This window comes from Carcharodon carcharias, chromosome 5, assembly GCF_017639515.1.
Source record: "Carcharodon carcharias isolate sCarCar2 chromosome 5, sCarCar2.pri, whole genome shotgun sequence".
Lineage (NCBI taxonomy): Eukaryota > Metazoa > Chordata > Chondrichthyes > Lamniformes > Lamnidae > Carcharodon > Carcharodon carcharias.
This window is the reverse complement of record NC_054471.1, coordinates 32,261,902-32,289,093: the sequence shown is the minus strand read 5'-3', so window position 1 is coordinate 32,289,093 and position 27,192 is coordinate 32,261,902. Positions and strand designations below refer to the sequence as shown.

Sequence of the window (27,192 nt, the reverse complement as noted above, 5' to 3'; positions counted from 1 at the left end):
ATTATCACTGTGCTGTTTCTGGGGCCATGTTGTGCCAAATTATTTACCACATTTCCAGCATTTCAACAATGACTACACTTCAAAAGTTCTATATCAGCCTCAAAGCACTTTTGGATGCTCTGAAGCTGTGATAAATGCTATATAAATTAAAGTTTTGCTTTGAGTCAGAAATGTTGTTAGATTAGTGATGTCTTAATCAGTTCCCCCTCTCCCCTCTGACCACCCTGATGGTTCTGTGATTAAATGCACCGCTGAGATTAAATGTCTTCTAATGCTGGTTCATTAACAGAACAGAGAAGCCAGCTTGAACCTCCTTCCTCTGTGATGGCCTGAGCTCAGTGATCTCATCCTGGGCAACAGCTGGTATTCTAGAAATACCAAGGGGAAAAAAACAGGAAGATGGTGGCATAGCAGTAATGTCACTGGACTAATAATCCAGAGACCCCCACACTGATGACCTGGGGACATGTGTTCAATTCTCACCACGGCGGATGGTGGGATTTAAATTCGATTAATAAAATCTGGAATTCAAAGTCTTTGTTGTAGTAACCAGACTTTAGGGAGCTAGGAAGGAGATTGAAAAGCAGGACCTCTAAACCATAACAACTATCATCGATTGATGTTTAAAACCCATCTGCTTTACAAATGCCTCTTTAGGGGAGGAAGTCTTCTGTCCTTAGCTGGTCTAGCCTACAAGTGACTAGTTGACTCTTAACTGCCCTCTGAAATGGCCTAGTACAGTTCAAGGGTAATTAGGAATGGACAACAAATTCTGGCCTTGCCAGTGATGCCCACACCCTACGAAAGAATAAAGAAAAAGAAATGATGTCCATATCAAGGAAAGGAAGCAGAGTTTGACTCATTCTGGAAAGCATGGATTGACTAAGTTTCATTATTGGCCCTCCTTAAATCTGTTCTGGGGGCATGACAGACCCATTCAGTAATTCATTTTCAGCTCAGGCACTTCCAAAGGTATTGAGATTCAACCACAGTGTGGACAGGCATCATGTGTTAGCCAGACCAGGCAGAGGAGAAAGTCAATGAAAGTCAGTTGGATTTTTATGGCATTTTGACATTTATCTTTTTTTTAAAACTTAGTTGAGCATGAGGACTGTGAGATTCGAACTCACAACCTCTTGGCTGTGACTTTAATTCGCCAATTCACGACACCACCGCACTCTTCTAGACTCACAATAAAGTGTGCCAGATACTGGTTGGGTGCTGGTGGTTTGGAATCACACCCGAGTGTCAATATTGTACCTTCAGTAGAAACAAAAGATGACCAAAAAACAAATTAAGAGGGAGAAAATAAACATTGAGGGTAAACTAGCAAGTAATATAAAAATGGACAGTAAGAGCTTCTTTAAGTATATAAAAAGGAAGAGAGAGGCCAAAGAGAATGAGGCTGATGAAATAATAGCGGGGAACCAGGAAGTCTAGAAACAGGGGCCACTGTCTCATGGTACAGGGCCAGCTAGTTAGGACTGAGATGAGGATTGATTTCTTCTCCCAGAAGGTGGTCAACCTGTGGAATTCTCCACCACAGAAGGCTGTGGAGGTCGGTTCACTGAGTATATTCAAGAAATTGATACATTTTTGGATATTAGGGGCATCAAGGGATTTGGAGAGAAAGCAGGAACATGGTGGTGAGATAGAGGACCAGCCATGATCATATTGAATGGCAGAGCAGGTTCGAAGGATCGAATGGCCTACTCCTGCTCCTAGGTTCTATGTTTCTAAATGGCAGAGGAGTTAAATAAATACTTTACTTCAGTCTTCATGGTAGCAGTTCCAAAAATACTAAATAAACAAGGAGAAAAAAGCGGGGAAGGAATAAATACAATAACTATCACTAAGGAAAAAGTACTAGGGAAACTAATGGGGCTAAAGGCCGAGAGGTCCCCTGGACTTGATGGGTTGCATCCTGGAATATTGAAGGAAGTAGCTACAGAGATAGCGGATGCACAGGTAATAATCTTCCAAAGATCCTTAGATTCTGGAAAAGTCCCAGAGGATTAGAGAACGAACTCTTATTCAAAAAGGGAGGGAGACAAAAAAACAGGTAACTATAGGCCAGTTAGCTTAACATCTGTCATTGGGAAAATGTTAGAGTCTATTATAAAGGATGTAATTGCAGTGCATTTAGAAATACATAATCTAATCAAGCAGAGTCAGCATGGCTTCATGAAGGGGAAATCATGCTTAACAAATTTATTAGAATTCTTTGAGGAGGTAATAAGCAGGATAGCTAATGGGGAACCAGTAGATGTAATATGTTTGGATTTCCAAAAGGCATTCAATAAGGTACCGCACATAAGGCAACTTAATAACATAAGAGCCCATGGTGTTCGGGGTAGTATATTAGCATGGATAAAGGATTGGCTAACTAAAAGAAGACAGAGATTTGGGATGGGGGAGCATTTTCAAGATGGCAGCCTGTAACTAGTGGAGTGCCATAGGGATCAGTGCTGGGGCCTCAATTATTTACAATATATATTAATGACATAGATGAGGGAAGTGAATGTACTCTCGCCAAGTTTGTGGATGACACATAAATAGGTGGTGAGGGTGACACAAGTAGTCTACAGAGGGACAGGTTAAGTGAGTGGGCAAAAACTAGGCAGATAGAATATAATGTGGGAAAATGTGAGGTTATGTACTTTGGCAGGAAGAATAGAGGAGCTGAGTATTATTTAAATGGAGAAAGACTGCAGAAAGCTGCAGCACAGAGGGATTTGGGAGTCCTTGTGCATGAAACCCAAAAAGCTAACATACAAGTTCAATAGGTAACAGGGAAAGCAAATGGAATATTGGCCTTTATTTCAAAGGGAGTGGAGTATAAAAATAGGGAAGTCTTACTAAAACTATACAGGGCAATAGTTAGACTACACCTAGAATACTGCGAACAATTTTGGTCCCCTTATCTAAGGAAAGATATACTGGCATTGGAGCCTGTCCAGAGAAGGTTCACTAGGTTGATCCTGGGAATGGAGAGATTTTCTTATGAGGAGAGGTTGAGTAGGTTGGGCCTCTACTCATTGGAGTTTAGAAGAATGAGAGGCAACCTTATTGAAACATATAAGATTCTTAGGGGGCTTGACAGGGTAGATACTGAGAGGTTGTTTCCCCTAGAGTCTAGGACCAGAGGGCATAATCTCAGACTAAGGGGTTGCCCATTTAAAACAGAGACGAGGAAGAATTTCTTCCCTTAGAGGGTAGTGTATCTGTGTAATTTTTACCACAGAGGGCTGCAGAGGCTGGGTCGTTAAGTATATTTAAGGCTGATTTAGACAGATTTTTAATTTGTAAGGGAATCAAGGATTATGGGGACAAGGCAGGAAAGTGGAGTTGAGGATTATTAGATCAAGATAAATTCACTGGACCTGATAGGTTGCATTCTATGATCTCATCAGATGGCAGAACAGACTCGATGGGCCGGATGGCCTAATTCTGCTCCTACATTATATGGTCTTAGAATAAAGGATAGGACAATAAAACAAGTTGTTTTAAAAGTATATGTTTTTCTGACAGCTATTTGTCAAGATGATTTAATGGTCATGGTACTGGACGAATATTCCAAACTCTACACTTGAATTCAATAAACTGATCATGTGGGCTGGTTCCAGATAACATAGCCACAAGTACTGTCAAATTATTGTAAAAACCCAGCTGAATCAGCAATGCCCTTCAGGGAAGGGAACCTGGCCCTCTGTGGGTCTGGGCTACATGTAACTCCAATCCCACACTATGCGGTTAACTCAAAATGCCCTCTGGGCAACTTGATGGATAATGAACTCTACCTTACCAAGATCACCCACATCCCGAGAACAAATTTTAAAAACTCAGAGGCTTTCAATGTTTCTTCGCCTAGGGAAGTGGAACTAGCTATCCATGATGGGAGCACTGCACCCACTTCTCTTACATTAGAAAGTGCTGGGCTAGAGTTTGCTCCCAAACTAATGGCACTTTCCATTATTAATGGATAATTCATCCAGCAATTTGTAGCATGGATAAGAGAACCCGGGAATTGTGAAGCGCCACAAAATTGCTGCATGATTTGCGATACTCCCCCATTAGCCTCGCAAACAATATTCTGGCAATAGTACTAAAGACTTGTGCTCCAGATCTTGCCACACCCCTAGCCAAGCTGTTCCAGTACAGCTACAACTCTGGAACCTACCCGAAAATGTGGAAAATTGCCCAGGTATGTCCTGTACACAAAAAGCAGGACAAATCCAACCCGACCAGTTACCGCCCTATCAGTCTACTATCAATCATTAGTAAAGTGATGGAAGGGGTCATCAATAGTGCTATCAAGTGGCACTTGCTTAGCAATAACCTGCTCACTGACACCCAGTTTGGATTCTGCCAGGGTCACTTAGCTCCTGACCTCATTACAGCCTTGGTTCAAACGTGGACAAAAGAGCTGAACTCCTGAGGTGAGGTGAAAGTGACTGCTCTTGACTTCAAGGCCGCATTTGACCGAGCACAAAGGAAGATGGTTGTGGTTGTTGGAGTTCAGTCATCTCAGCTCCAGGACATCACCGCAGGAGTTCCTCAGCATAGTACCCTCAGTCTGACCTATCTTCAGCTATTTCATCAATGACCTTCCCTTCATCATAAGGTCTGAAGTGGGGATGTCCGCTGATGATTGCACAATGTTCACCACCATTCGCGACTCCTCAGATACGGAAGCAGTCCATGCCTAAATGCAGCAAGACCTGGACAATATCCAGACTTGGACTGGCAAGTGGCACATAATGTTCGCACCACACAAGTGCCCGGCAATGACATCTCCAACAAAAGGGCAGCTTCCACAACACTCAAGAAGCTTGATATCATCCAGGACAAAGCAGCCGGCTTGATTGGCATCACATCCACATTCACTCCCTCCACCACCGACGCACAGTAGCAGCAGTGTGTACCATCTACAAGATGCATTGTACGAATTCGCCAAGGCTCCTCAGACACCACCTTCCAGACCCGCGACCACTACCATCTAGCAGGACAAGGGCAGCAGACACATGGGAACACTAACACCTGGAAGCTCCCCTCCAAGTCGCTCACCATCCCGACCTGGTAATATATTGCCGTTCCTTCACTGTCGCTGGGTCAAAATCCTGGAAATCCCTCCCGAACAGCACTGTGGGTGTACCTGTACCACATGGACTGCAGTTGTTCAAGAAGGCAGCTCACCACCACCTACTCAAGGACAACTAGGGATGGGCAATAAATGTTGGCCCAGCCAGTGAAGCCCAAATCACGTTAATGAATTTTTAAAAAGCATCACGTGATTAACCTCTTGTGTGAGCTTTCTGAAGTTGCCACATTTGCACACTAAATCACACAGCACAGAAAGTTAGATTAACAGTGTACCTTTTTAATAACAAGGCTTTAAGTCCCTGTGCTACCAGCCCAGAAAGGGAGTAATTGAGACTTTCGAGTTTCATTCTTATAGGTAACAAATTGTTCTTCAGGACTTGTACAATTTAAAACCTTCTTTTAGTTCCTTTTTGTTTTTTTTTTCACTTTTCCTATTTTGTTCTTATTATGCCTTTTAATCTGATTTTCTTTCCCTCTCTTTATTTCTCTTCCGGATTCTATTTTGATTCCAATTCACCCAATTTCCTTCTGCATTGTTCCTCAGTTCCTTTCTCAATCCTTAAATCTCATTGGTTAAAGGAAATAGATAAACTGTAAGTGCCGTCATTCACCAAGGTCCCAGATGCCCCATTGCCTTCACCAAGTTAGCAGCTTGCAACTTACAGGGTAAAACACCTTTCAGCTGAAGGGTGAGGGAAAAAGACTAACTCACAGGGCACATCATAAGGTGCTGCACTTCAGCAGATTCTACGCTATTATTATTGGCCTGCGGGATGAGCTCAAAAGTAGCCTTTTTTCTAAGGATGTGATAAGGAAGCTGTATCAAAGCCCGTTTTCCCTGGTGGAGATTTTTTTCTTGTATCTACCCTTTGTACTGAGTAACGAGGGTTACGATGGGAGGCACAGCAAAGGTCAGCAAATACAAGAGACAGGGATTGGGGAGAGGTAGAATAATGTATGGGATTTCTGCGCTTTTAGCATTGTTAAATGGACCACAATTTTACCATCAGGTCTGGTATATCCTTCTGCTCCTTTGTACCTGATGGGCCAAATAGACTTTTTACGCTCCATAGTTTTTGTGTTCTTAAGTAATCTCACATGTAACATCTGCTGGCATCTGGAAAATGCAGAGTTCAATTCCTGAGCATTTTTTTGAGCTACAAACAAACAATCTTCATGTGTGGCAAACGATCACCTTTTGACAAGCAATCGGTGGCTGTACAGGCCCAATTTGACTCATAGTTTCCACAAAAACAAGGTGGCCCAACAAATTTCATCGTTCAGAGTTTAGGCAGGGTCCAAACCAAACTAAACTGAACCAGAAAACACCAGTGGGTCCTTGCAAAAAGCGCACACCATCCAGTTTCTTGGAGTCATAACACTTCCAAAATTGTGCATGGTGCTTGCTGCATATTATGCTTTGTGCCAGCCCATCTTATGCTGATCTTTTTTCATATTGCACCCTCAATCATCTCAGTATAGTCTGTCATTACCCATTTCAAAGGCCATTCTGCAAAAGTATCTTACAACAGTAGTTGGACAGCTCCAAGACCCACTGACTGCTCAATATTAATAGGTTAGCTGTCCATGTAATTTGCCCGAAAAAAAAACCCAACTTGCTCAACATTGATCCACTTGTTGTTGCATCTACTTCTAGTAGAACCACCCAGTGCTAAAAAGAGGGATCTTTTCCTGGCCAAAAAAACTTTGTGGAAACACAGTACAAAATCAAAAACATGGCAACCACAATCTCTGCAAGTTTTTTTTATTTTTAGATTAAAACAGCCTGGTTTGTCAGCCCATAAAAATCTGCAAAGCACAGTGGGTGGCTAACCAACAAATTGCACTCGCTTTGTGCATTTTTATCTAAACATATGGTAGCATTTTATTTATTTTTGGGGGAGGGGAATGGTTCACTATAGTCAATGCTGGCTGCTTTTAGTTTAGCTCAGGGGTATCCTCCCTTTTCTCTTTCCAGGTCTAATATAAAACTTCATATTAGTTCCTGCTAACATTTAACAAGGTCTGTCAGAATGTTTTTAAGAGACACACCCTTGAGGTAAAAAGTACTCAAACCATTAGATTAGCTAATCCTTCAGTCCCCAATAATTAAGACTCTTTGAACAAGCCCCGAAACTGGCAACAACACTAATTGCCCACATTGTTATCTCAATGTCGATATTCTTATTGAGAAAGCTCAATATGGACAGCTTCTAGACTATAATAGGAGGAGGGAAACAAGATAAAATAATCACTGGTTGTCACTAAACGCCAGTTCAAGAGGGAGTCTCACCATCAGGATTCCAGTTCAAGAGGGAGTCTCACCATCAGGATTCCAGTTCAAGAGGGAGTCATACCATCAGGATTCCCCTTAACTGAGTGACCTCATTATCAGGACTCCAGTTGAAGAGACAGTCTTACCATCAACAATGTACTTACAACTGGAAATAAGTGTAGGAGGTAAGTGTCCTCTGTGGGTGGAATAAATGTGGTCAAAGAGAAGTTGAAAAAGGAATATTTGATTCTTCACTCACCATGTGGTAATAAACAAAGGGCATCGGACTCTGGCTTTTATTACTCTATTGGTTGCCGTACCTTATCTTTAGCCTCGGCTAACAGATCCTCCATCTCTGAAAAGCTGAAGCTAGCGACTGTAATGAAGTCACTCATGACTGGAACAAACTTGTCCTCATAGTCCCGTGTGCGGCGTTTCTGGTATTCCAGCTCCTGAAGGGAGGGATGAGGAGGGAGAAGGGAACAAAACAAAACAGTCAACTACCACTATTGGGACTCCTAATAATATGAGAGGTTAATCATCAGGACACTTTTAGAAAGCATCTCACCATCAGAACTCTTCCCTCTCCACTGAACGAGGAGTGTCCCCAATGGGGCACCTGCTAAATAATTATTAGGACCCCATTAAAAATGGTGCCTCGCCACCAGAACCTCATCATTAGCACCCTGTTAATGGAGTCACCTCAATCAGGACCCTTGTTATGGGACCTCACCATCAAGGCATCAGTTGAAGAATGAATTTATCCCCCAGGATCCACGCGCTGCCTGGACATTCCCACTTCACCGCATTCATTTCCTAAATTAAATCAGGATGAGCCCTGGCATCCAGTGCTAATTTGAATCTGCTGCCTATCAGTCCTTATCAGGCCAAGCGATCAGCACAACATGTCTGCACACACACGCTCCATTCCGCCTACAGCCACATCCTGTATGCGTCTGGCCCATCTGCTTTGGGCTGACGAATTTGTAATATAATTACAGTTCATTAGAAGGGTTATATGTACATTGCTGCATGTGCTGCCCCTGGCCTTGCTGATGACATGCTCTGATGTGAAGCAAGAAAAAGAAAAACAGTAGCGTCAGGCCGGGTTGGGAATTTTTTGGGCCAATTGTGACTAATGTGAGAAGCCGAACGCTGAACTTCCTGCTGTCCAGTGATAGTAGAGGTTAGTTCAGGTTAATCCTCTTGGCCTTAATTTAGCACAATGTGTACCTGGATTTTAATATCTGTGAAGGAATTTTAAATAGTGCAAAAGGTTTAATTAAATTTTAATCTGTGGTGAAATGTTGTTATAAATGTTCCTTAGATATGTTTGAATTTGTCAAATGGGAAGGAAGCCACTGGGGAGTATCAATTCATTCTCCTGGTTGGTTCAGGGCATTACCGAATCAAGTGGCTGGCTGATTTGAAACCCAAAGAATCATACAGCAAACAATGAGGCCTTTCTGCCCATTGTATCTGTGCTAGTTCTTTGAAAGAGCTATCCCATCAGTCCCACACCCTTGCTCTTTCCCTGTAGCCATGGAATCATTTCCTTTTCAAGTAACCATTGCCTTTTGAAACTTACTGTTTCTATCAGCCTTTCAGACAGTGCATCCCAGATCATAACAGCTCGGTGTATACATTGTGATTTGCACCTACACTGCAGCTTTTCCATGGCGAGTGAGACCAATTGTCACTTCACAAAGGAAGGGGATTGGATACCTCGCCCCCTAACCAAAAGTGGAGAAAGATTTCGGGGAAGAGATTAGGAATGGTTGAGTATCCATTTATGAAGGTGGGAAGATATAAATTATGGTGGACAAGTTTGGAAAAGGAAATCCCAAATGTAGAACCAGAGGTAAAGTAAATGGCCAAAGGTAACATGAGGAAAACCTTTTTTTTTACATAGCGAGTGGTTAGGATCTGAAATGCACTGCCTGAGAGTGTGATGAAGGCAGATTCAATCATGGCTTTCAAAAGGAAATTGGACAATTACATGAAGATAAAATATTGGCAGAGCTCCGGAGAAGATCTAGCCAGGTTACTGCTGCAGAAAGCCAGCACAGACACGATGGGTAAAATGGCCTCCTTCTGTGCTGCCACCATTCTATAGTTCACCATATGCGAAGCTTCCACTGACATTCACAAAGCAGCTCCAGGATGCTCCCAACATCTGTTACAGGGCTGTTATATAGGCAAGTGTACTGTTCATTCCCACACCCCACCCCCAAAAAAGTTAGTCAGAAACCGATGACGAAATAAAAGCCCAACAACAACAATAACAAGCTGTGTGCGGCAACAACAAAGAAAGTGTGGGACTTCCGCCCTTCACTCAGAGGAAGTCCCGCCCTTATATGCTGCTGGCCAGTCAGATTGGCCGGCGACTCTTGCAGTCCCAGCAGTGCCAGACCTCAGTAGTGGATGCTGCCAGGACTGCAAGCAGGCCCAGGACAAAGTCGATCAGACTCAGGAACGTCAGGGGTTTTGGGAGGGGAAGGGATCAGGCACCTTAGGGAGGGGGGGTGAGAGAGAAGGTTGGCATAGTGGATGTGGGTTTTGCAGTGCATGCGGGAGGAAGGAAGGGGGGTTTACTATTTTTGCCTGCTGTGCTCCAGATGCGCAAATCACCACCCCCCCCCCCCCCGACCTCCCCACCCCCTGAAGATAGTACTCCCCTTCCTTCCCGTCCTTTTAAAAACCTTTTTGAAAGAACGGGCTGCCCACTACCGCCTGCCTGCCCACACCAACTGTGTTATGGCATTGGCAGCATAATATTGGGGTCAATTGGCTTGCAAACAAGCTCATTTGACCCTTAGTTATTTACTTACATGTGGCAGACAGGCTGCCGAGTTCAGCACCTGCCCATCCGCCATATTATAGGGGACATCTTGGGGCCTGGGTGAGCCACCCCTATATTTTTATATGGGCCATCCCCCAAACAAAAACATCCCCATCGGGGGTGGTGGGGAGGGGCTTGGGGGGGCAGGTGTCAAACCCAGTCCTTAGAGTGAATGAAGATGGAATTAGAGATGTTTATCATGGTGTCAGTTACAGCACAGATGAGGCTATTCAGCCCATTGAGTCCAGACCTATTGCCTGCAGAGCAGTCCAGTTAGTCTAGTCTCACTCCCCGCTTGGTCCCCCAGCCCTGCAAGTTTATTTCCTTCAAGTGCCCATGCATTTTCCTTTTGAAAGCAATGGTCCTACTGCTGACTCTTGGGAACCATTGTCTACCACCCACCAGTCTGAAAAATAACCATCTACCATGACTCACTGTTTTCTGTCCTTAAGCCTATTTTTTATCCAATTAAACAGTGTCCCTACTATTCCATAAGTCTCAATTTTGTTAACTAGCCTTTTGTGTAGTACTTTGTCAAATGCTTTCTTAAAATCCATATAGACAACATCCATCCTTGATCAACCTTCTCTGTTACTTTATCATAAAATTCAAAAGGATTAGTTAATCACAATCTGCCTTTTATTTGTTCTTATTAATTTTCCAGAGAGCAATTGGGGAAGAAAAATGAAAGGAAGATCGGGAGAAATAAAGGCAAGAGAAAGGCAGAAAGAGAAAGAAAGGTGAGCAGAGAAAGTAACATTAAAAGGAAGCCATTTGAGGCCATGTGCCTTAGATCAAAGCAAGACTTTGTCTAGAGTTGCCTATTCTAATCCCATGGCCCTCCCTGTATCCTACCAAATTCCAATTTAGAGAGGAGAGAAGAGAGAGGAACAAGTGAGAAAGGAAGAGGAATCAGAGTCATTGTAGTACAGGAGGCCATTTGGCCCATTGACTTCATGCTGGTTTTCTGCAGAGCAATCCAATCAGTCCCATTTCCCTTGTTTATTGCCGTAGTCCTGTAAGTTTATTTCCCTCAATTGACCACCCAACCTCTTTTTGAAATCATTTATCACCATCGCTTCCACCACACTTATAGGCAGCCAGCTCCAGGTTATTACCAATCACTGTGTAAAAAGTTCTTCCTCACATAACCCCGTATCTCTTGCCCAAAATCTTAATCTGTGTCCCCTAGTCCTTGTACCATCAGCTGATGGTGATAGCTTTTATTTTTGTCTACCTTATCTAAACCTGTCATAATCTTGTACACCTCTATCAGATCTCCCCTCAATTTCCTTTGTTCCAAGGAGGACAGGCCCAGCTTCTCCTACCTAACCTTTTAGCTAAAATCCCCCATCCCTGGAAGTATTCTGGCAAATCTCCTCTGCACCCTCTCAAGGACCCTCACATCCTTCCTAAATTGTGGTGACCAGAGCTGGATGCAATTCTCTAGATCTGGCCTAAGCAGAGGAGAGAAAAGATGATAAGCAGAAAAAGTATTAAAGACAGAGGAGGGACAGATCTACCAATGTTGGTTTGCACTACATATATTGATTGTTTCTTCCCAGTGATATGAGGGGAGCCCTGTTTTCACTGCACTGTCGAGTTGAAGAAGGCAGGGCTGCACACACAATAGTCAGACCCACAAACGGAGCGCTACACTCCTGTCTCCCACTGCCAATGAAACTTTGGACCATTGGGTACAGCTAGTGGTGCCGCAACAGGCCAACGAAACATGTTTCAATTTGAAAAGCTTATCCTCCTTGGGAAAATCTCGTACTTGGGTGGGCAAAGGAGTTGGATGTTCAAGAGGGAGGCAACAGATACTTGCCAAAAAAAGAAATGAGATTGAGAATCCTGTCTATTCCTATGGCAGGGTTGCAGGCAGACATAGAGTTAAGGGCCGTGAGATGAGGTATGGTGACCACTGTGAGTTGGACCAAGTGGATAGAGGACAATTAATGTCAGTAGTACTGATCATCTATGACCTCAGGGACTTGCATCAGAGATTTCAGCAATTGGAGTCCTTTGAAATGCATAAGATCTTCAGTAAAGTCACAATTTAAAGTCATTTGCACCATAGCCCCTCCCATTCCACCTCCCCGCACCACCCCACCCCCCTCCACCCCCCCACCCCTCCAAAGAACAAGCCATCATGTTCAATAGGAATTGGAGTGGATCATACACATATCCACATTCTTCTCCCTCACTTTCTGATAAACCCTCTTCACAAGCATTGATAGAACATCAGAAATGTAAACAGGACACATTCCACACTGCTGACTACAGCAGCTTCTAGATGCAGAAACAGATGCTTAAAGAGCTCCCTGGTTTAGGCACAAGCCAAATAAATAGAACTTAACTGCATACGAATTCTATCAGCTGTCATTTCCTCCCTGATATATTTTGAAAAACACGTGGGCTTTTGTTGCTGTAATTTTTTTTCCTTAAAAAGTCCTCTGCACCCTGTCTGCTAAAAAAAACTAATCAAGATTTCTCATAGATAGTAAACAAGTTCAAAGGGCATTCCGGAATAGGATTCAATCCAGGGCCCTCTGAACTAAAGTTAAAGGCCGTACTTTGATGAGTCATGGCATTATTGAGTCAAATATTATTCGTAAAGTACAAAACAAGCCTCTTACTACAACAACTATAACTATAGGTCTCTTCACGTGTTTAGAGATTTCTCGAAGTGCATTAGCTTTAGGAGAAAAAGTTGGGAACAAGGACAGAAGGGGAAAGGAAACAGAAAGGTTTAGGCTACAGAAATAGGATTAGACATTTGCGTAGGTTTCTGCAGCTGGGAAGGAAGATGGCAAAATAAAGGGAACAAGGGAGGGAGTACCAACAACCAGGAGAGTGGCTGAGCAAGCAGCTACTGTTGGGGGAAGTGAATGGGGTGGTTGGGGGGTGGTGGTGGGGGGGGGTTGGGGGGGGCGGGGGGGGTGGGGTGGGGTTGGTAAGGAGGATCCCTTGGACAGAGGAACATTCATCATGCATGGCGATCTAAAGCAGGAGGAGATCGCTTAGGCAAGGAGGAGTGAGGCAGCAGGAGGAGATTGTTTAGGTGGAAAGGAGTGAGGCAGCAGGAGGAGATCACTTAGGCAGGAAGGAGTGAGGCAGCAGGAGGAGATCGTTTAGGTGGGAAGGAGTGAGGCAGCAGGAGGAGATCACTTAGGCAGGAAGGAGTGAGGCAGCAGGAGGAGATCATTTAGGCAGGAAGGAGTGAGGCAGCAGGAGGAGATCACTTGGGCAGGAAGGAGTGAGGCAGCAGGAAGAGATCAGTTAGGCGGGAAGGAGTGAGGCAGCAGGAGGAGATCACTTAGGCAGGAAGGAGTGAGGCAGCAGGAGGAGATCACTTAAGTGGGGAGGAGTGAGGCAGCAGGAGGAGATCGTTTAGGTGGGAAGGAGTGAGGCAGCAGGAGGAGATCGTTTAGGTGGGAAGGAGTGAGGCAGCAGGAGAAGATCGTTTAGGCAGGAAGGAGTGAGGCAGCAGGAGGAGATCGTTTAGGTAGGAAGGAGTGAGGCAGCAGGAGGAGATCACTTAAGCGGGGAGGAGTGAGGCAGCAGGAGGAGATCGTTTAGGTGGGAAGGAGTGAGGCAACAGGAGGAGATCGTTTAGGTGGGGAGGAGTGAAGCAGCAGGAGGAGATCACTTAAGCGGGGAGGAGTAATGCAGCAGGAGGAGATCACTTAGACAGGGAGGAGTGAGGCAGCAGGAGGAGATTGCTTAGGCAGGGAGAAGTGAGGCAGCAGAAGGAGATCATTTAGGCAGGGAGGAGTGAGGCAGCAGGAGCAGACTGCTTAGGTAAAGAGGAGTGAAGCCATGAATACAAGATGGAGATTTTTGACATTACCCTTTTCTGAGTGAGACAGTGGGGTTTGGACAGGATGAGGTACTGAAGAGAACGTGGAATGGTAAATTTCTGATCTTTTGTGACCAAAGGATGGTGAAGACAAGGACTCAATCTGTTGAGTCTGGCAGTGATAAAGTCATGGCCTAGATACAGTTTTGGCAGTGCTGTTAGGAGTGAGATAGGGTGGAGGCAAGTGACATTGCAGAGGTATTGAAGTAGAGAAAGCTCAGCTCAGGATCCACACTTCCTGACTCAGCAGACTGTGGTGACAGCTTTGGCAAGTGATAGATTCAAGGTTAGAGGTTCACAGCTGCTAGTGTTAGTGTTAGGTGAAGGGAATGGTTTTAGTTTTGCCAACATTAAGCTGGAGGAAACTTTGGGTCATCTGGGATAAACTGATGGAGCGAGCAGAAGTGAAAGGTTTGGTGCCAGCAAACATGTAGAATTTAATACCATGCTTGCAGATCAAACATGCCAAGCGCTGGCGTGTAAATCATGGAAGAGAAGGATCAAGGATAGACTCAAAACAAATCATTTTACATTTTTCCTTTTAATTTACGTAGATCCACCCCTCAGAATGCCACACTCCCTAAAAGAAAGGGGCCATCAGGCGATCCATATCCAGCCATGATCTTGTTTGAGGGTCCGAATGTCCTGCTCCTGCTCTTATTTCTTATGTTATGTTCTTCAGCTGACCACTAGGAGGTGCAAGACAGCAGGTTGAGTCAACTTTCTCCAATTTTCATGCCCTCGTCTCCCACCCCTGTAGTGAGCTGCAGGACGGGGTTGGAGAAGGCACCTGAGATCAGTTAAGAATTAAAAATATAAACTTGAGAGGATCCTGATAAGGCAAAACCTTTTCTTCTCTGCCATGCATGTTGGCATAATGATGGTCATTTCCTCACTGTATAGTTTTTCCTCTCCTGTTATCATATGTGTACTACTGAGTGACTGGCCCTGAATTTCTGTGGAGTTCTCATGAACTCAGAGAGAGATTAGGGGAATCCATGGTGAAATGACATGAATGGATAAAAATTCACACCATTTCTCTCTGTCTGTTGCTGCATCCCCTCTAATTAAAAGACAGGAGATTACTGTGGAAATTCAGGATCACTGCTCTCACTCAGTCATTCCTGGGTAGGTGATACTTACAGACTCCAAAGCCTTCAGTCCATTCTTAAGATTGTTTATTTCTTTGTCCAGTTCTGCCAGGCTGCGTTAAAATAAACACATTTTTTCCTTAATTAATCTCAGGAGAAATAAATTCAGAATTCTCAGCTTTGCATTGCAAACATTTCCAAATATCCTACCAAAACCTCAACATTCCTTGGTATATTTTAACACTTTTCCCACAGAAGAAGTTTGTCTTCTGCAGCTAAAAGGTCAAACTGCTAAAAAGGACTTCCTCATGGCAAGCTATCTTATGAGATTGGCCTTCCACCATACTTGGTAATGTTCATTGAGGGGTTAAGTATTGGCCAGGTCACCAAAGAGAACTCGCCTGCTCTTCTTCAATATAGGAAATTGGGAACTTTTGCATCAACCTGAGAGGGGAGCTGGGGGTTCCCAGTTCAACATCCAAGCTGAAAGCACCTCAAACAGTACATCACTCCCTCAGACCTGCGCTAAAATTATGTGCTCAAGACTCTTGAGTAAGACTTCAACCCATAATTGTCTGGCCCAGAGGTGAGAATAGTCATAACTGAGCCGTGGCTTGGTTCCTCCTGGCACTATACAGCGATTCTGAGCTCAGGCAAGTGAACGAAGAATGATAAACATGACCCTCAGCTCCACACCCTTTGACCCTGCTTTTCCATTCCTGTCCCCAACAACCCTGCAGACTCCATGCATGTGAATGCCAATTTGGTTTCAAGAGGCATTCAGGTTATGGAAAATTCGGTGTTGAGGTTTTGGGGGAGGGTCTATTTATTTGTTTTCATGGGATGTGAGCACCACTGGCCAAGGCTAGCATTTGTTGCCCAACCCTAAATGCCCTCGAGCTGAATGGCTTGCAAGGCCACTTCAGAGGGCAGGTAAGCATCAACCATATTGCAGTGGGTGAGGAGTCACATGAGGCCAGATGGCAGATTTCCTTCCCTACAGGGCATTAATGAGCCAGATGAGGTTTTTTTTGACAATCAATGGTAGTTTCATGGTCACCATTACTGAGTCGAGCTTCACATGTCAGATTATCCTTAACTGAATTTAAAATTACACCAGCTGCCATGGTGGGATTATGAACTCATACCCCCAACGCATTAGCCTGGGCCCTTAGATTATTAGTTTAGTGGCATTACCACCATGCTACCATCACCTCAGGTGTAAGGGACAAAAACACGCTCCTTAAATTCTGGAAATACAGAGCAGATCTGGTAGCATCTGATAAAGAATAAAGTGAACTCATCGGAATAATTTTGACTTTGGATCATAATGTAAAACAAACAATATTGGATCAACCACCTGTCATATATCCCTCCTGAAATTAACAGAAATTAAAATTGAGAGAGATGTATAACAGGTCTGATAGCCCCCTGTTTGACACTATTGGCCAAAGTCAAAACTACTGCCAACAATGTTGCTGCTGAAGCATCTGTAAGGGAAATATTTAACGCCTGTACTCTTTCCAAATACTGAGGGGCCTGCTGTGTAGCTAAAACCCAATCATTTACAGCCTTTCCAACAAGAATTTGCATTTACATTATGTCTTTAATGTAGTAAAATGCCCCAGGAGGTTTCATACCCAGCAGGCAGAGACAGATGGTTTTTTTTATTGAAGTTTGTGCATGTGAATTTTTGTGCTCATGGTAATTCAAGTTCCCGCAGCGTCTGCACCACACGTTCTTCAATATCAGGCCCTTCCAGGTCATGCGTAGCACAATTAGATATAAGGCTTCCCTCCACTCGGTTCCACCATTCTGTTCCAGCCCCACCCCCACCCCCGCCAATCTCAGAAGAACAACTCCTCTCCTGCACTAGTGCAATATTTTTGTTTCTCATTACAGCCATTGTCGTGTCCTGACTGAGCAAACTTTCCAATTTTGTCGCTAATCAGTATGGACAAGTTTATGCTGTGGACTCACGCTGCCCAAACTCACATAGTGCAAGGCAGCTGGTGGTGTGTGTGAGGAGTAGGCAATACAGAGAACCATAAAATGAAATGACCGGAAGTTGTCTGGCTTTGCGGCTCTACTTACTTGACTTTGGCTGCGTCTGGTACGTGAAGTAAGTCTAACTGAATGGTGAGGATCTCTGGGTAGCTCTTTTCGAATATCATGATCAGATAGTGCAACAGTGTGATATTCCTGGAATTGACAAACAAATGTACCATAAAAATTCTGAATTATTCTGTGGGGTGAGGCAGGGTAGCGTTCAATAAAATTATTATTTCCCACAATCTTGGCAACAATTTACATGCATAACATGGGTGAAATGACCCAAGGAGACAGGAGGTAGAGAAGATATGGGGAGGTAACTAAGGGCCAAATCAGTTGGCTAGAGAGATAGGCCTAACTTTTCACGCAGAAGGAGAGGGTTCCCAGCTTAGCCAGAATGGCACTGGAGGCCTGAGTCTGTAAGGTTGCGCCCACCATTTTCTCAGCAGGGGTGGGGGTGGAGAGAAGAGATGGGTTGCACTTTGCACACCCATGGCTCATGGAGAAAAATGCACATGCTGAAGTGAAGCTGCCTTCAGTCAGATCCAATTTTCACTAGTGGGATATCAAAAATGTGACCTGCACACGTAAGACCTATCAAAGAGATCTAAAGTTAACAGAGTTCTTTGGGGAGGAAGAGTACCATTTTGGATATGGTCCTGGGACACAATTGGGACAGGTGAGGTGCCCATTGGGAGGGGTCAAGTGCCTTTCGAAATTGTTAAAATTAGACTTGAAAGCACGTAAAAAATTGTTAAAACTCAATCGACTGTCAAGCTCATTAGAACTGTCAAGGGAGCTGTCAAGGCATTTAAATCTCCTGCCCTTTACCTATTTAAAGAAACTTTTGCAGTGTTTTAAAAAAAAAATTGTGCTTGCTATTTCAGTTTGTTAGTTGACATAAGCCAGAGGGTTATTATTATAGAATTGTTGCTGCCATTATAGGATTAGTGCTGAGTGACTGATTTCACAACCTATCATTGTCACAGTGAGGTGACTGTCAGTTCAGCTTGATTGACAGCTCTAAGTGCTTATAAAGTCTTTGAAGAGGGGCTATGAATACAAATAAAAACATAAAATGCTGGAAAAACTCAGCAGGTCTGACAGCATCTGTGGAGAAAGAAACAGAGTTAACACTTCGAGTCCGTATGACCCTTCTTCAGAACTAAATAGAAGTAGAAATGTGATGACATTTATACATTTTAAGGGGGTGGAACAGGTGAAGCTGGATAGAAGGCCAGCGATAGGTGGAGGCTAAGGAGAGATTGACAAAGATGTCATGGACAAAAAAGGCAAAGGGAGTGTACATGGTAGTGGTATGGGCTCAAGAAGGTGTTGATAGTGACATAAAGGTAAGAAAACAGAATGTGTTAATAGCAGAACCAAAGTCAGCACTCTGTGAAAGAACAACATGGAACAAGTAATAGATGGCCCTATTGGGGGTGGGGTGGGTGAAGGGTGTGGTTGTTTGGGAAAAAAGATAGAAAAGGGATAAAAACCAGGGGTTAAAAAGGGGATAAAAAATGAATAAATGAAAAAAAAATAAGTGGATAAAAAATAAAAATAAATTTTAAAAAAGGGATTAAAAAGGGGGTAAAGATGAAGGAGAGAGTTAATGGTCTGAAGTTGTTGAACTCAATGTTAAGTCTAGAAGGCTGTAAAGTGCCTAATCGGAAGATGGGGTGCAGTTCCTCCAGTTTGCATTGGACTTCACTGGAATATTGCACAGGCCAAGGTCAGACACGTGGGCATGATAGCAGGATGGTGTGTTGAAATGGCAAGTGATAGGAAAGCCTGGGTCATACTTGCGGACAGACCGAAGGTGTTCTGCAAAGCAGCCATCCAATCTGCATTGGGTCTCCCCAATGTAGAGGAGGCCGCATTGGGAGCAGCGAATGCAGTAGTCCAAATTGAAGGAGGTGCAAGTGAAGCGCTGCTTCACCTGAAAGAAGTTCTTGGGCCCTTGGCCGGTGAGAAGGGAGGAGGTAAAGGAGCAAGTGTTGCACCTTCTGCGATTGCATGGGAAGATACTGTGGGATGAGGTGTTGGGAGTGATGGAGGAGTGGACCAGGGTGTCCCTGAGGAAACGGTCCCTATGGAATGCCATCGAGGAGGGGGGGGTGGGGAGCGGGTGAGGGGAAGATGTGCTTGGGGGTAGTATCATGCTGCAGTTGGCGGAGATCCTTTGAATGCAGAGGCTGGTACAGTGAAAAGCGAGGACAAGGGGAACCCTATCATGGTTCTGGGTGGGAGGGGAAGGTTTGAGGGCAGAGGCGTGGGAGATGGGTCGGACACGGTTAAGGGCCCTGTCAACCACAGTGGGTGGGAAACCTTGGTTAAGGAAGACATGTCAGAAGCATTGTTTTGGAAAGTGGCATCATCGGAATAGATGCGACGGAGATGAAGGAACTAAGAGAGTGGGATGGAGTCCGCATTCAAAGGATCATCCTCCGCTATTTCCAGCATGGGTTGGCATGAGTTGAAAGTAAGTTGGCATTGGTGCCATAAAGGGCCATGGGGGGTGGGTGGAGGGTCATAGGTTTGCATAGGGTCTGTAAGAGGCTATGGGGCATGGGTGGAGAGGCATAGATTGGCATGGAGGATATGAGGGTCCATGGCGGGGGAGGGGGGATGGTTGGACTAATAAGTTGACATGGAGAGTCTGAGGGGCCTTGGAGGGTGGGGGAACATGAAGTGGCATGATTAGGGAGTGTGTGAGATGTGAGGGGTTGAAGGCTGTTTTTTATTTTATTGTTTTTTTGCTCGGATAAAAGGCCAGATCACTGAAGTCAGCCTTTCACCCAGCCCACACCCGACAGCCCCCGTGCTGTCTCCAAACTGTTTCTAGGGTCGCTAGGCATGACTCCGATTAACACCCACACCCGCCAGAGCAAAAATCACACCTTCCGGGGCACTTTCTCCTGAGTTGGGTTTGCAGTGCCTGGAATTTTCCCACCTCCACACTCCCAACCCCAGAGCGAAGATTCAGCCATAGTCATTCAGGAGGCTTTTTGAAGATTGGAGAAAGAGGTGACATTGCAAAGAGGTTTGGCAAGAAAATTGCAGAGTGAAATGGTAAGTTTTAAAGGGTCTGCCACGGATAGTGGGGTGGGGAGGGGGAAAGGACGCATAGCTAATCAGAGCTCTTACAGTGCCTTGCCAGCCATGATGGACATAGAGCTCACCCAGTCACAGCTATGGACACAAAAGTTGATACTGAGGCAAGCACAATAACAACTCCAACAGCTTGTATTTATGCAACACTTTGAATATAATGAAATATTTAAAAACATTTTGCAGAGGCACAAAGCAAAACAGATGCTGAGAAGTGGATTTGGATGTTAATCACAAAGAGCAAAGAGAAAGATTTTGAATAGAGAGGTAACAAGGCAGAGGAGTTGCAGGTGAAAGCTCGACAATCAAAAGTGGTGCAGAAAGAAGGAAGGATATGCAATGAATAGTTGGAAGAGTGGAGGAACATAGGCTTGAATGAGATTGGAAAGATAGGGAGAGTTGAGGCCAGGCCCAGGTTGCCAGCTCTGGTTGGACATTTTCCTAGAGGTTTCCTCATTCCTCCAAGACCTCAACCAGTCGTTCAGCCTTTACTTCCCATCTCCAATATTTTTCTTTCTAATAAATGAAAGGGTACAAGGAAAATGATAAACATGCAATTGTTTTAATGCCTCTGTGATTTTTTCAGCTGGAGGTGAGTTTGTAATTTTTGGAGACTCCTGGAGGATTGGCAACATTTGGGAAGACATGAGTGAGTGGTTCTTGTGACATGGCTGTACACAATGCAGACAGGGTTTTTGTTCCCTCTCCTCACAGAAGGAAATGGCCTACACAACTGATATTTGGCCTACAAGGAGAGGCTACAGGGTTTGTTTGCACTGGAGACGAGCAAAGTGAGGGATGAACTTTTTGAGGTATTCAACTCCCTTAAGGCCATCAGCCATTTTAGATCTCGTAATGTGTAATGAGGTAGGATTAATAAGAGATCTTATAGTTAAGAATCCTCTAGGGGTAGCGATCACAACATGGTAGAATTTCAAATTCAGTTTGAGGGCAAGCAACTCGGGTCTCAAACCAGTGTTCTCAACTTAAATAAAGGCAATTACAGAGGTATGAAGAAAGAGTTGTCTAAAGCGGGCTGGGAAAATAGACTAAGGGGAAGGTCAGTGGCAGACACTTAAGCAGATATTTCATGATGCTCAGCAAAAATTTATCACGGTCAAAAAGAAGGATTCGATGAGAAGGATGAACAAAGGTGGTCAAGGAGAGTATCCAATCAGAAACTAAGGCATACAAAGCGGTGAAAACTAGTGGTAGGCCAGAGGATTGGGAATTTTTTAGGAATCAGCAACAGATGACTAAAAAGCTAATAAAAAAGGAGAAAATTCATTATGAAAGTAAATTGGCAAGAAATATAAAAATAAACAGCAAGAGCTTCTACATGTATATAAAAAGAAACAGAGTGGCCAAAGTGAGCGTGGGGTCGTTGGAGGATGCAACTGGAGCATTGATAACAGGGAACAGGGAAATGGCAGATAATTTAAACCAATATTTTGCACCAGTCTTCAGGTGGAGGACACCATAAACATTCCAAAGATATCAGATTAGCAAGGAACTTATGGGAGGAAAGATCTTGTAATGGTCTCTATCACGAGGGACAAAGTATTTGAAAAAACTAATGGGACTAAAGGCAGACAAGTTGCCAGGACCTGATGGCCTGCATCCAAGGGTTTTAAAGGAAGTGGCTGTAGAGATAGTGGAGGCATTGGTCGAAATATTCCAGAACTCACTGGATTCTGGGAGGACCCCAGCGGATTGGAAAACTGCTAAAGTGACACACCTATTCAAGAAGGGAGGGAGACAAAAAGCAGGAAACTATAGGCCAGTCAGCTTAACATCTGTAGTTGGGGAAAATGCTAGAGTCCATTGTTAAGGAAAAAATAGCAGGACATTTAGAAAAGCTTAACTCAATCAAACAGAGTCAACATGGTTTTGTGAAAGGGAAATCATGTTTGACAAATTTGCTAGAGGATATAGCAGAGTTGATAAAGGGGAACCGGTAGATGTCACGTACTTGGGTTTTCAGAAGGTTTTCAGAAGGCAGTCCATAAGGTGTCACATAAAAGCTTATTGCACAAGATAGGATCACGGTATTGGGGGTAATGTATTAGCATTGATTGAGGATTGGTTAACACACAGAAAACAGACAGTGGGGATTAATTTTCAGGTTGAAAAGACATAACTTGTGGAGTGCCACAAGAATCAGTCCGCGGGCCTCAATTATTTACTATCTATATTAATGACTTGGAGGAGGGGGCAGAGTGTAATGTAACCAAATTTGCTGATGATACAAAAATAGGTGGGAGGGCATGTTGTAATGAGGACATAAGGAATCTGCAAGGGGATATAGACAGGTTGAGTGAGTGGGCAAAAACATGGCAGATAGAATTTAATGTAGGAAAGCATGAAGTCATGCACTTTGGTAGGAAAAATCATAGGAAAAATCAAAAGGCAGACTATTATTTAAATGGAGGGAGACTCCAAAACGTGCAACACAGAGGGATCTGGGTGTTCTTGTGCACAAAAAGATAGTATGCAGGTGCAGCAAGTAATTAGGAAGGCAAATGGAATTTTGGTCTGTATTGCTAGGGGGTTGGAATTAAAAATAGGGAAGTCTTGTTACAACTGTACAGGGTGTTGGTGAGGCTGCACCTGGAGTACTGTGTGCAGTTTTGGTCCCCGTATTTAAGAAAGGATATTCTGGCATTGGAGGCAGTTTAAAAGAGATTCAATAGGCTGATTCCTGTGAATGAAGGGATTGACTTATCAAGAATGGCTAAACAAGTTAGGCCTTTATTCATCAGAGTTTAGAAGAATGAGGGGTGATCTTATTGAAATGTACAAGATTCTGAGGGGGCTTGACAAAGTAGATGTTGAGAAGATGTTTCCACTAGTGGGGGAATCTCAAACTAGAGGGACATAGTTACAGAATAAGGGGACACTGATTTAAAACTGAGATGCAAATGAATTTCTTCTCTCAGAGGGTGGTGAATGTCTGGAATTCTCTAACCCAGAGAGCTGTGGAGGCTGGATCACTTAAACTATTTAAAGAGGAGGTAGATAGATTTTTGAAATATTGGGGAGTTGAGGGCTATGAGGAGCTGGCATGAAAGAGGAGTTGAGGCCTGCGGCAGATCAGCCATGATCTTATTGAATGGTGGGGCAGGCTTGAGGGGCCGAATAGCCTACTCCTGCATCTATTTCTTATGTTCTTATAACAAGTTGAACATTGTCTTGGCTCTAAGAAAGAAGGAAGAGGGTATGGGTATGAAGCTCAGAAGAGGTATGATGATTAGACAGATTAAACAGAAGGTGGTGAATGCCTGGAACAGACTGCCCAGAAAGGTTGATGGAGGCAGACAACATCAGTCACTTTATAGGGGGATCTGTAAAGACATTTAAACAAGAGAATAATTTGCAGTATATACGTTACATAGAATGCACGGCCATGCCGCCCAGTTGGCCTATACTGATGTTCATGTTCTAACTGAATATCGTCCAACCCCTCCATCTTCAGTGTAACCTTCTATTCCTTTCACGTGAGTATCAATCTTCCCTCTAAATTTATGCTTTTTACCTCATATACTTATTATGGTAGCAAGCTCTGAGTAAAAACCTATCTCCTGAGTTTCCTATTGCATGTTCTATTTCCGATCACTGAACCAAATAGATCAAACTTTCTCTTTTCCCCATTTCTCTCATACCTGTCAATGCTTGACTTTGTATCTCCAATCTTGTTGAGGCTAGAAATTCTGAAGCCAAAAGCGTTCCCCCTCTGGCCTTTGTTCATGTAGTTTCCAAAGGCAAGGACAACCTCCAGGAGCTGCTTCAGCCTCTTGCTTCGACATAGCTCTTTGGATGCCAGAAGGATCACTGAAATATGGTGGGGTTGGAGAGAGACAATAAACAAGATTGCAGTCACCTCTTTAGAACAAAATTCTTTGTGATTTCCAAGCAACCTTCACACTGAGACCAAATCACTGATACAGTACCTGGACCTGTCATCCGCCATCTGACACCAGGAAGTACATTTGCGAATGCAATTCGAACTACCTGTATATGTAACTATCAAGCTCAGCTGTCTTGCCAGGGAGAGGTGCCAAACACCTTCCATAGGAAGCAGAATCAGAGTGGTAGCTATTTAGGTGGTTCCTAGCTGTTCATTATCGGAATAGCATTAACCAAGTCAGCAAAGGTACAACATGTAGCAGAACAGCAGACATTGTAAGAGTAACTCAGTGCCTTAATCTAACACATCATAAAAGTGAAACAAAAGTGCTGGTTGGCTGAACAAGTTGGGAAAGGAGGAGTGGACTGAGTAGCAGATGAGGCCCAAGGATGTCATAGGCCATAGATCCCCATGACCAGGATCCATGATTACCCTCCCCCAATTGGAAACATAATCACACTGTCACTCCAGAACAATAATGAAGGAGTGCTGCATTGTTAGTGCGATTGTCTTTCGTATGAACGGAGGCCCTGTTTTGATGGACTTTTATAGATCCAGTGGGGCAATTTGATGAATGTTCTCCTGTTGTGCTGGGCAACATCTCTCCTTCAACCAACATCGGCAATAGGGACTGGCTGCTTTTCATCTCTTTTCTGCCCTGCGTTGTCTGATTACCTCATTATTGGGCTGTTCTGCAGCATGTGTTGGAGAGGCCGAGGATGTCAATAAGGGACAAAAGCTGAGCGGCAATGCAGGTAGAAGTATGGAGTCACCCAGCTCTGAGTGACCAGTGCTCCACAGATTGTTTTTTAAATATTAAAAACATTTTATTCTTGTCCTGCTGCTTTATATTCATTCCAAAGTAATGATAACTATAAGATGATACACGTTTATTACTTAAAACTACCAAGATCCTGCTCCCCTTGCCCCACTGCACCCCTGTCCAATCTCTGAAATTCCCGCCTTAAACCTCCTCTTTCACTCCTCTTTCCTCCTGTAAGGAGCTCCTTATAATCTACCTCCTTGAGCAGCAAGCCTTTGGTCACCTGTCCCTTAGTGAAGTTTCGCTGTAATTATCTATGTTAAAAATATAGTCCTCAGCATCAAATTATTGCCTAAAGGTGCTATATAAATGCAAGTTACTGTTATCCATTTCGGAGGTGCAATGATTTTGTGCTACAGCTGCTCCCAGTGGCAAGGCATTCCATGCACTACCAACCTTCAGCATAAAGAATTTCTCCAACCTTTCTCCTCAGCTCTCCTAATTGATGATTGATGAGCCCCCACAACTGGAAAATATAATCCCTTATTCACCCTATTAAAGCAACTTGTTAATTTTAAAGCCCTTTGTTTATCAACAGAATCTTACAATGATAGAGAACAGAAGGAGGCCACTTGGCCTAACATGCTTTTTCAGCTCTTTGATCGAGTTATCCAATTAGTCCCACTCCCCTCCTCTTTCCCCATTCCCTTCAAGTATTTATCCATAGTTTTGAAAGTTACTCTTGAATCTGCCTCCACCAGCCGTTCAGGCAGGGACATTCCAGTTCACAACAACTGGCTCTGTAAAAACATTTTTCTCATGCCACGTCTCTGGTCCTATTGCAAGTCATCTTAAATCTGTGTTGCCGGGTCACAAACCCTTCTGCCACTGGAAACCGTTTCCCTTTAAGTCTAGCCTCAAGCTTTTCTGTCCCCATGGAAATCGTCCCAACATTTCAACTCATAACTCCAGTATCTCATTCCTGCTATCAACTCAGGTGAATCAAGCAGCCTTAAGTAGAAGTGCAGCATTTAGCTGAGGACCTGGTTGTGCATTCGCTGATCTCCACTTGTGCCAAGAAGACTCTCCTGTTGCAGCTGTGGTGGGCCTGATGTTTTTGAGGTGTTTCTCCTTTAAGCAATCCAGAAGTGGGCAGGCTGCAAACAGGACAGCTTCCTGTTGCTCCAAGAGGTTCTGGCTTCATGCCAGTACTTGCTTTGTTCAAACATGGAGCATTGTATTGTTGCATAGCCTCCAAATGCCCACAAATGAGTCTGTTTGATTGGCACCCCATCACTGGTTTAAGCTCACACTCCCTCCACCATTGGCTGCAGTTTGTACTATCTACACAACGCACTGCAGCCAGTCGTCATGGCTTCCTCAATTTTACGTCCGGATGCCACATCGAAAATCTACCCCGATGTTTCAGTGACGTGAATGAGAGAAATACGCTTTATATCAGTAAATATGCTTGAGACTCCATCTACCCTCTCAAGTGGACATAAAAGATTCCACAGCACTATCTCAAAGAAAAGCAGGGGAGTTTTCCATACTAATTAGGAGCAGGAGTAGGTCACTCAGCCTTTCGAGCCTGCTCTGAAATTCAATAAAATCATGGCTGATCTGATTTCAACCTCAACTCCACATTTCTGCCTACCCCCGATAAGCTATCAGCCCCTTGCTTATCAAGAATCTATCTACCTCTGTCTTAAAAATATTCAAAGGCTCTGCTTCTACCACCTTTTGAGGAAGAGAGTTCCAAAGACTCACGACCCTCTGAGAGAAAAAATTTCTCCTTAATGTTCTGAATGGGTTACCCCTTATTTTCAAAGAGTGGCCCCTAGTACTAGATTCTCCCACAAGAGGAAACATGCTCTCCATATCGACCCTGTCAAGACCCCTCAGGATCTTATATGCTTTAATCAAGTCGCCTCTTACTCTTCAAAACTGCAGCATATACAAGCCTAGCCTGTCCTCATTAAACAATCCACCCATTCCAGGTATTCATCTAGTAAGCCTTCTTTGAACTGCTTCCAACACATTTTCATCCTTCCTTAAATAAAGAGACCAAGGCTGACAAGTGGCAAGTAACATTCGTGCCACACAAGTGTCAGGCAATGACCATCTCCAATGAGAGAGAATCCAACCATCGCCCCTTGATGTTCACTGGCATTACCATCACT

At 43.9% G+C, this 27,192-nt stretch overlaps 1 protein-coding gene across 1 annotated transcript in view; it reads right to left on the bottom strand.

Moving 5' to 3' along the window:
• The window catches only part of daam2 (dishevelled associated activator of morphogenesis 2), a 357,408-nt gene that overhangs the window by 56,468 nt on the left and 273,748 nt on the right, over positions 1–27,192 (bottom strand). The window contains exons 20-23 of the mRNA XM_041187923.1: positions 24,002–24,170; positions 17,268–17,375; positions 15,226–15,286; positions 7,699–7,830 (exon numbers count right to left, since the gene is read on the bottom strand). Coding sequence (XP_041043857.1) covers positions 7,699–7,830; positions 15,226–15,286; positions 17,268–17,375; positions 24,002–24,170 — 470 coding nt within the window. The remainder of the gene's footprint in view (positions 1–7,698; positions 7,831–15,225; positions 15,287–17,267; positions 17,376–24,001; positions 24,171–27,192) is intronic.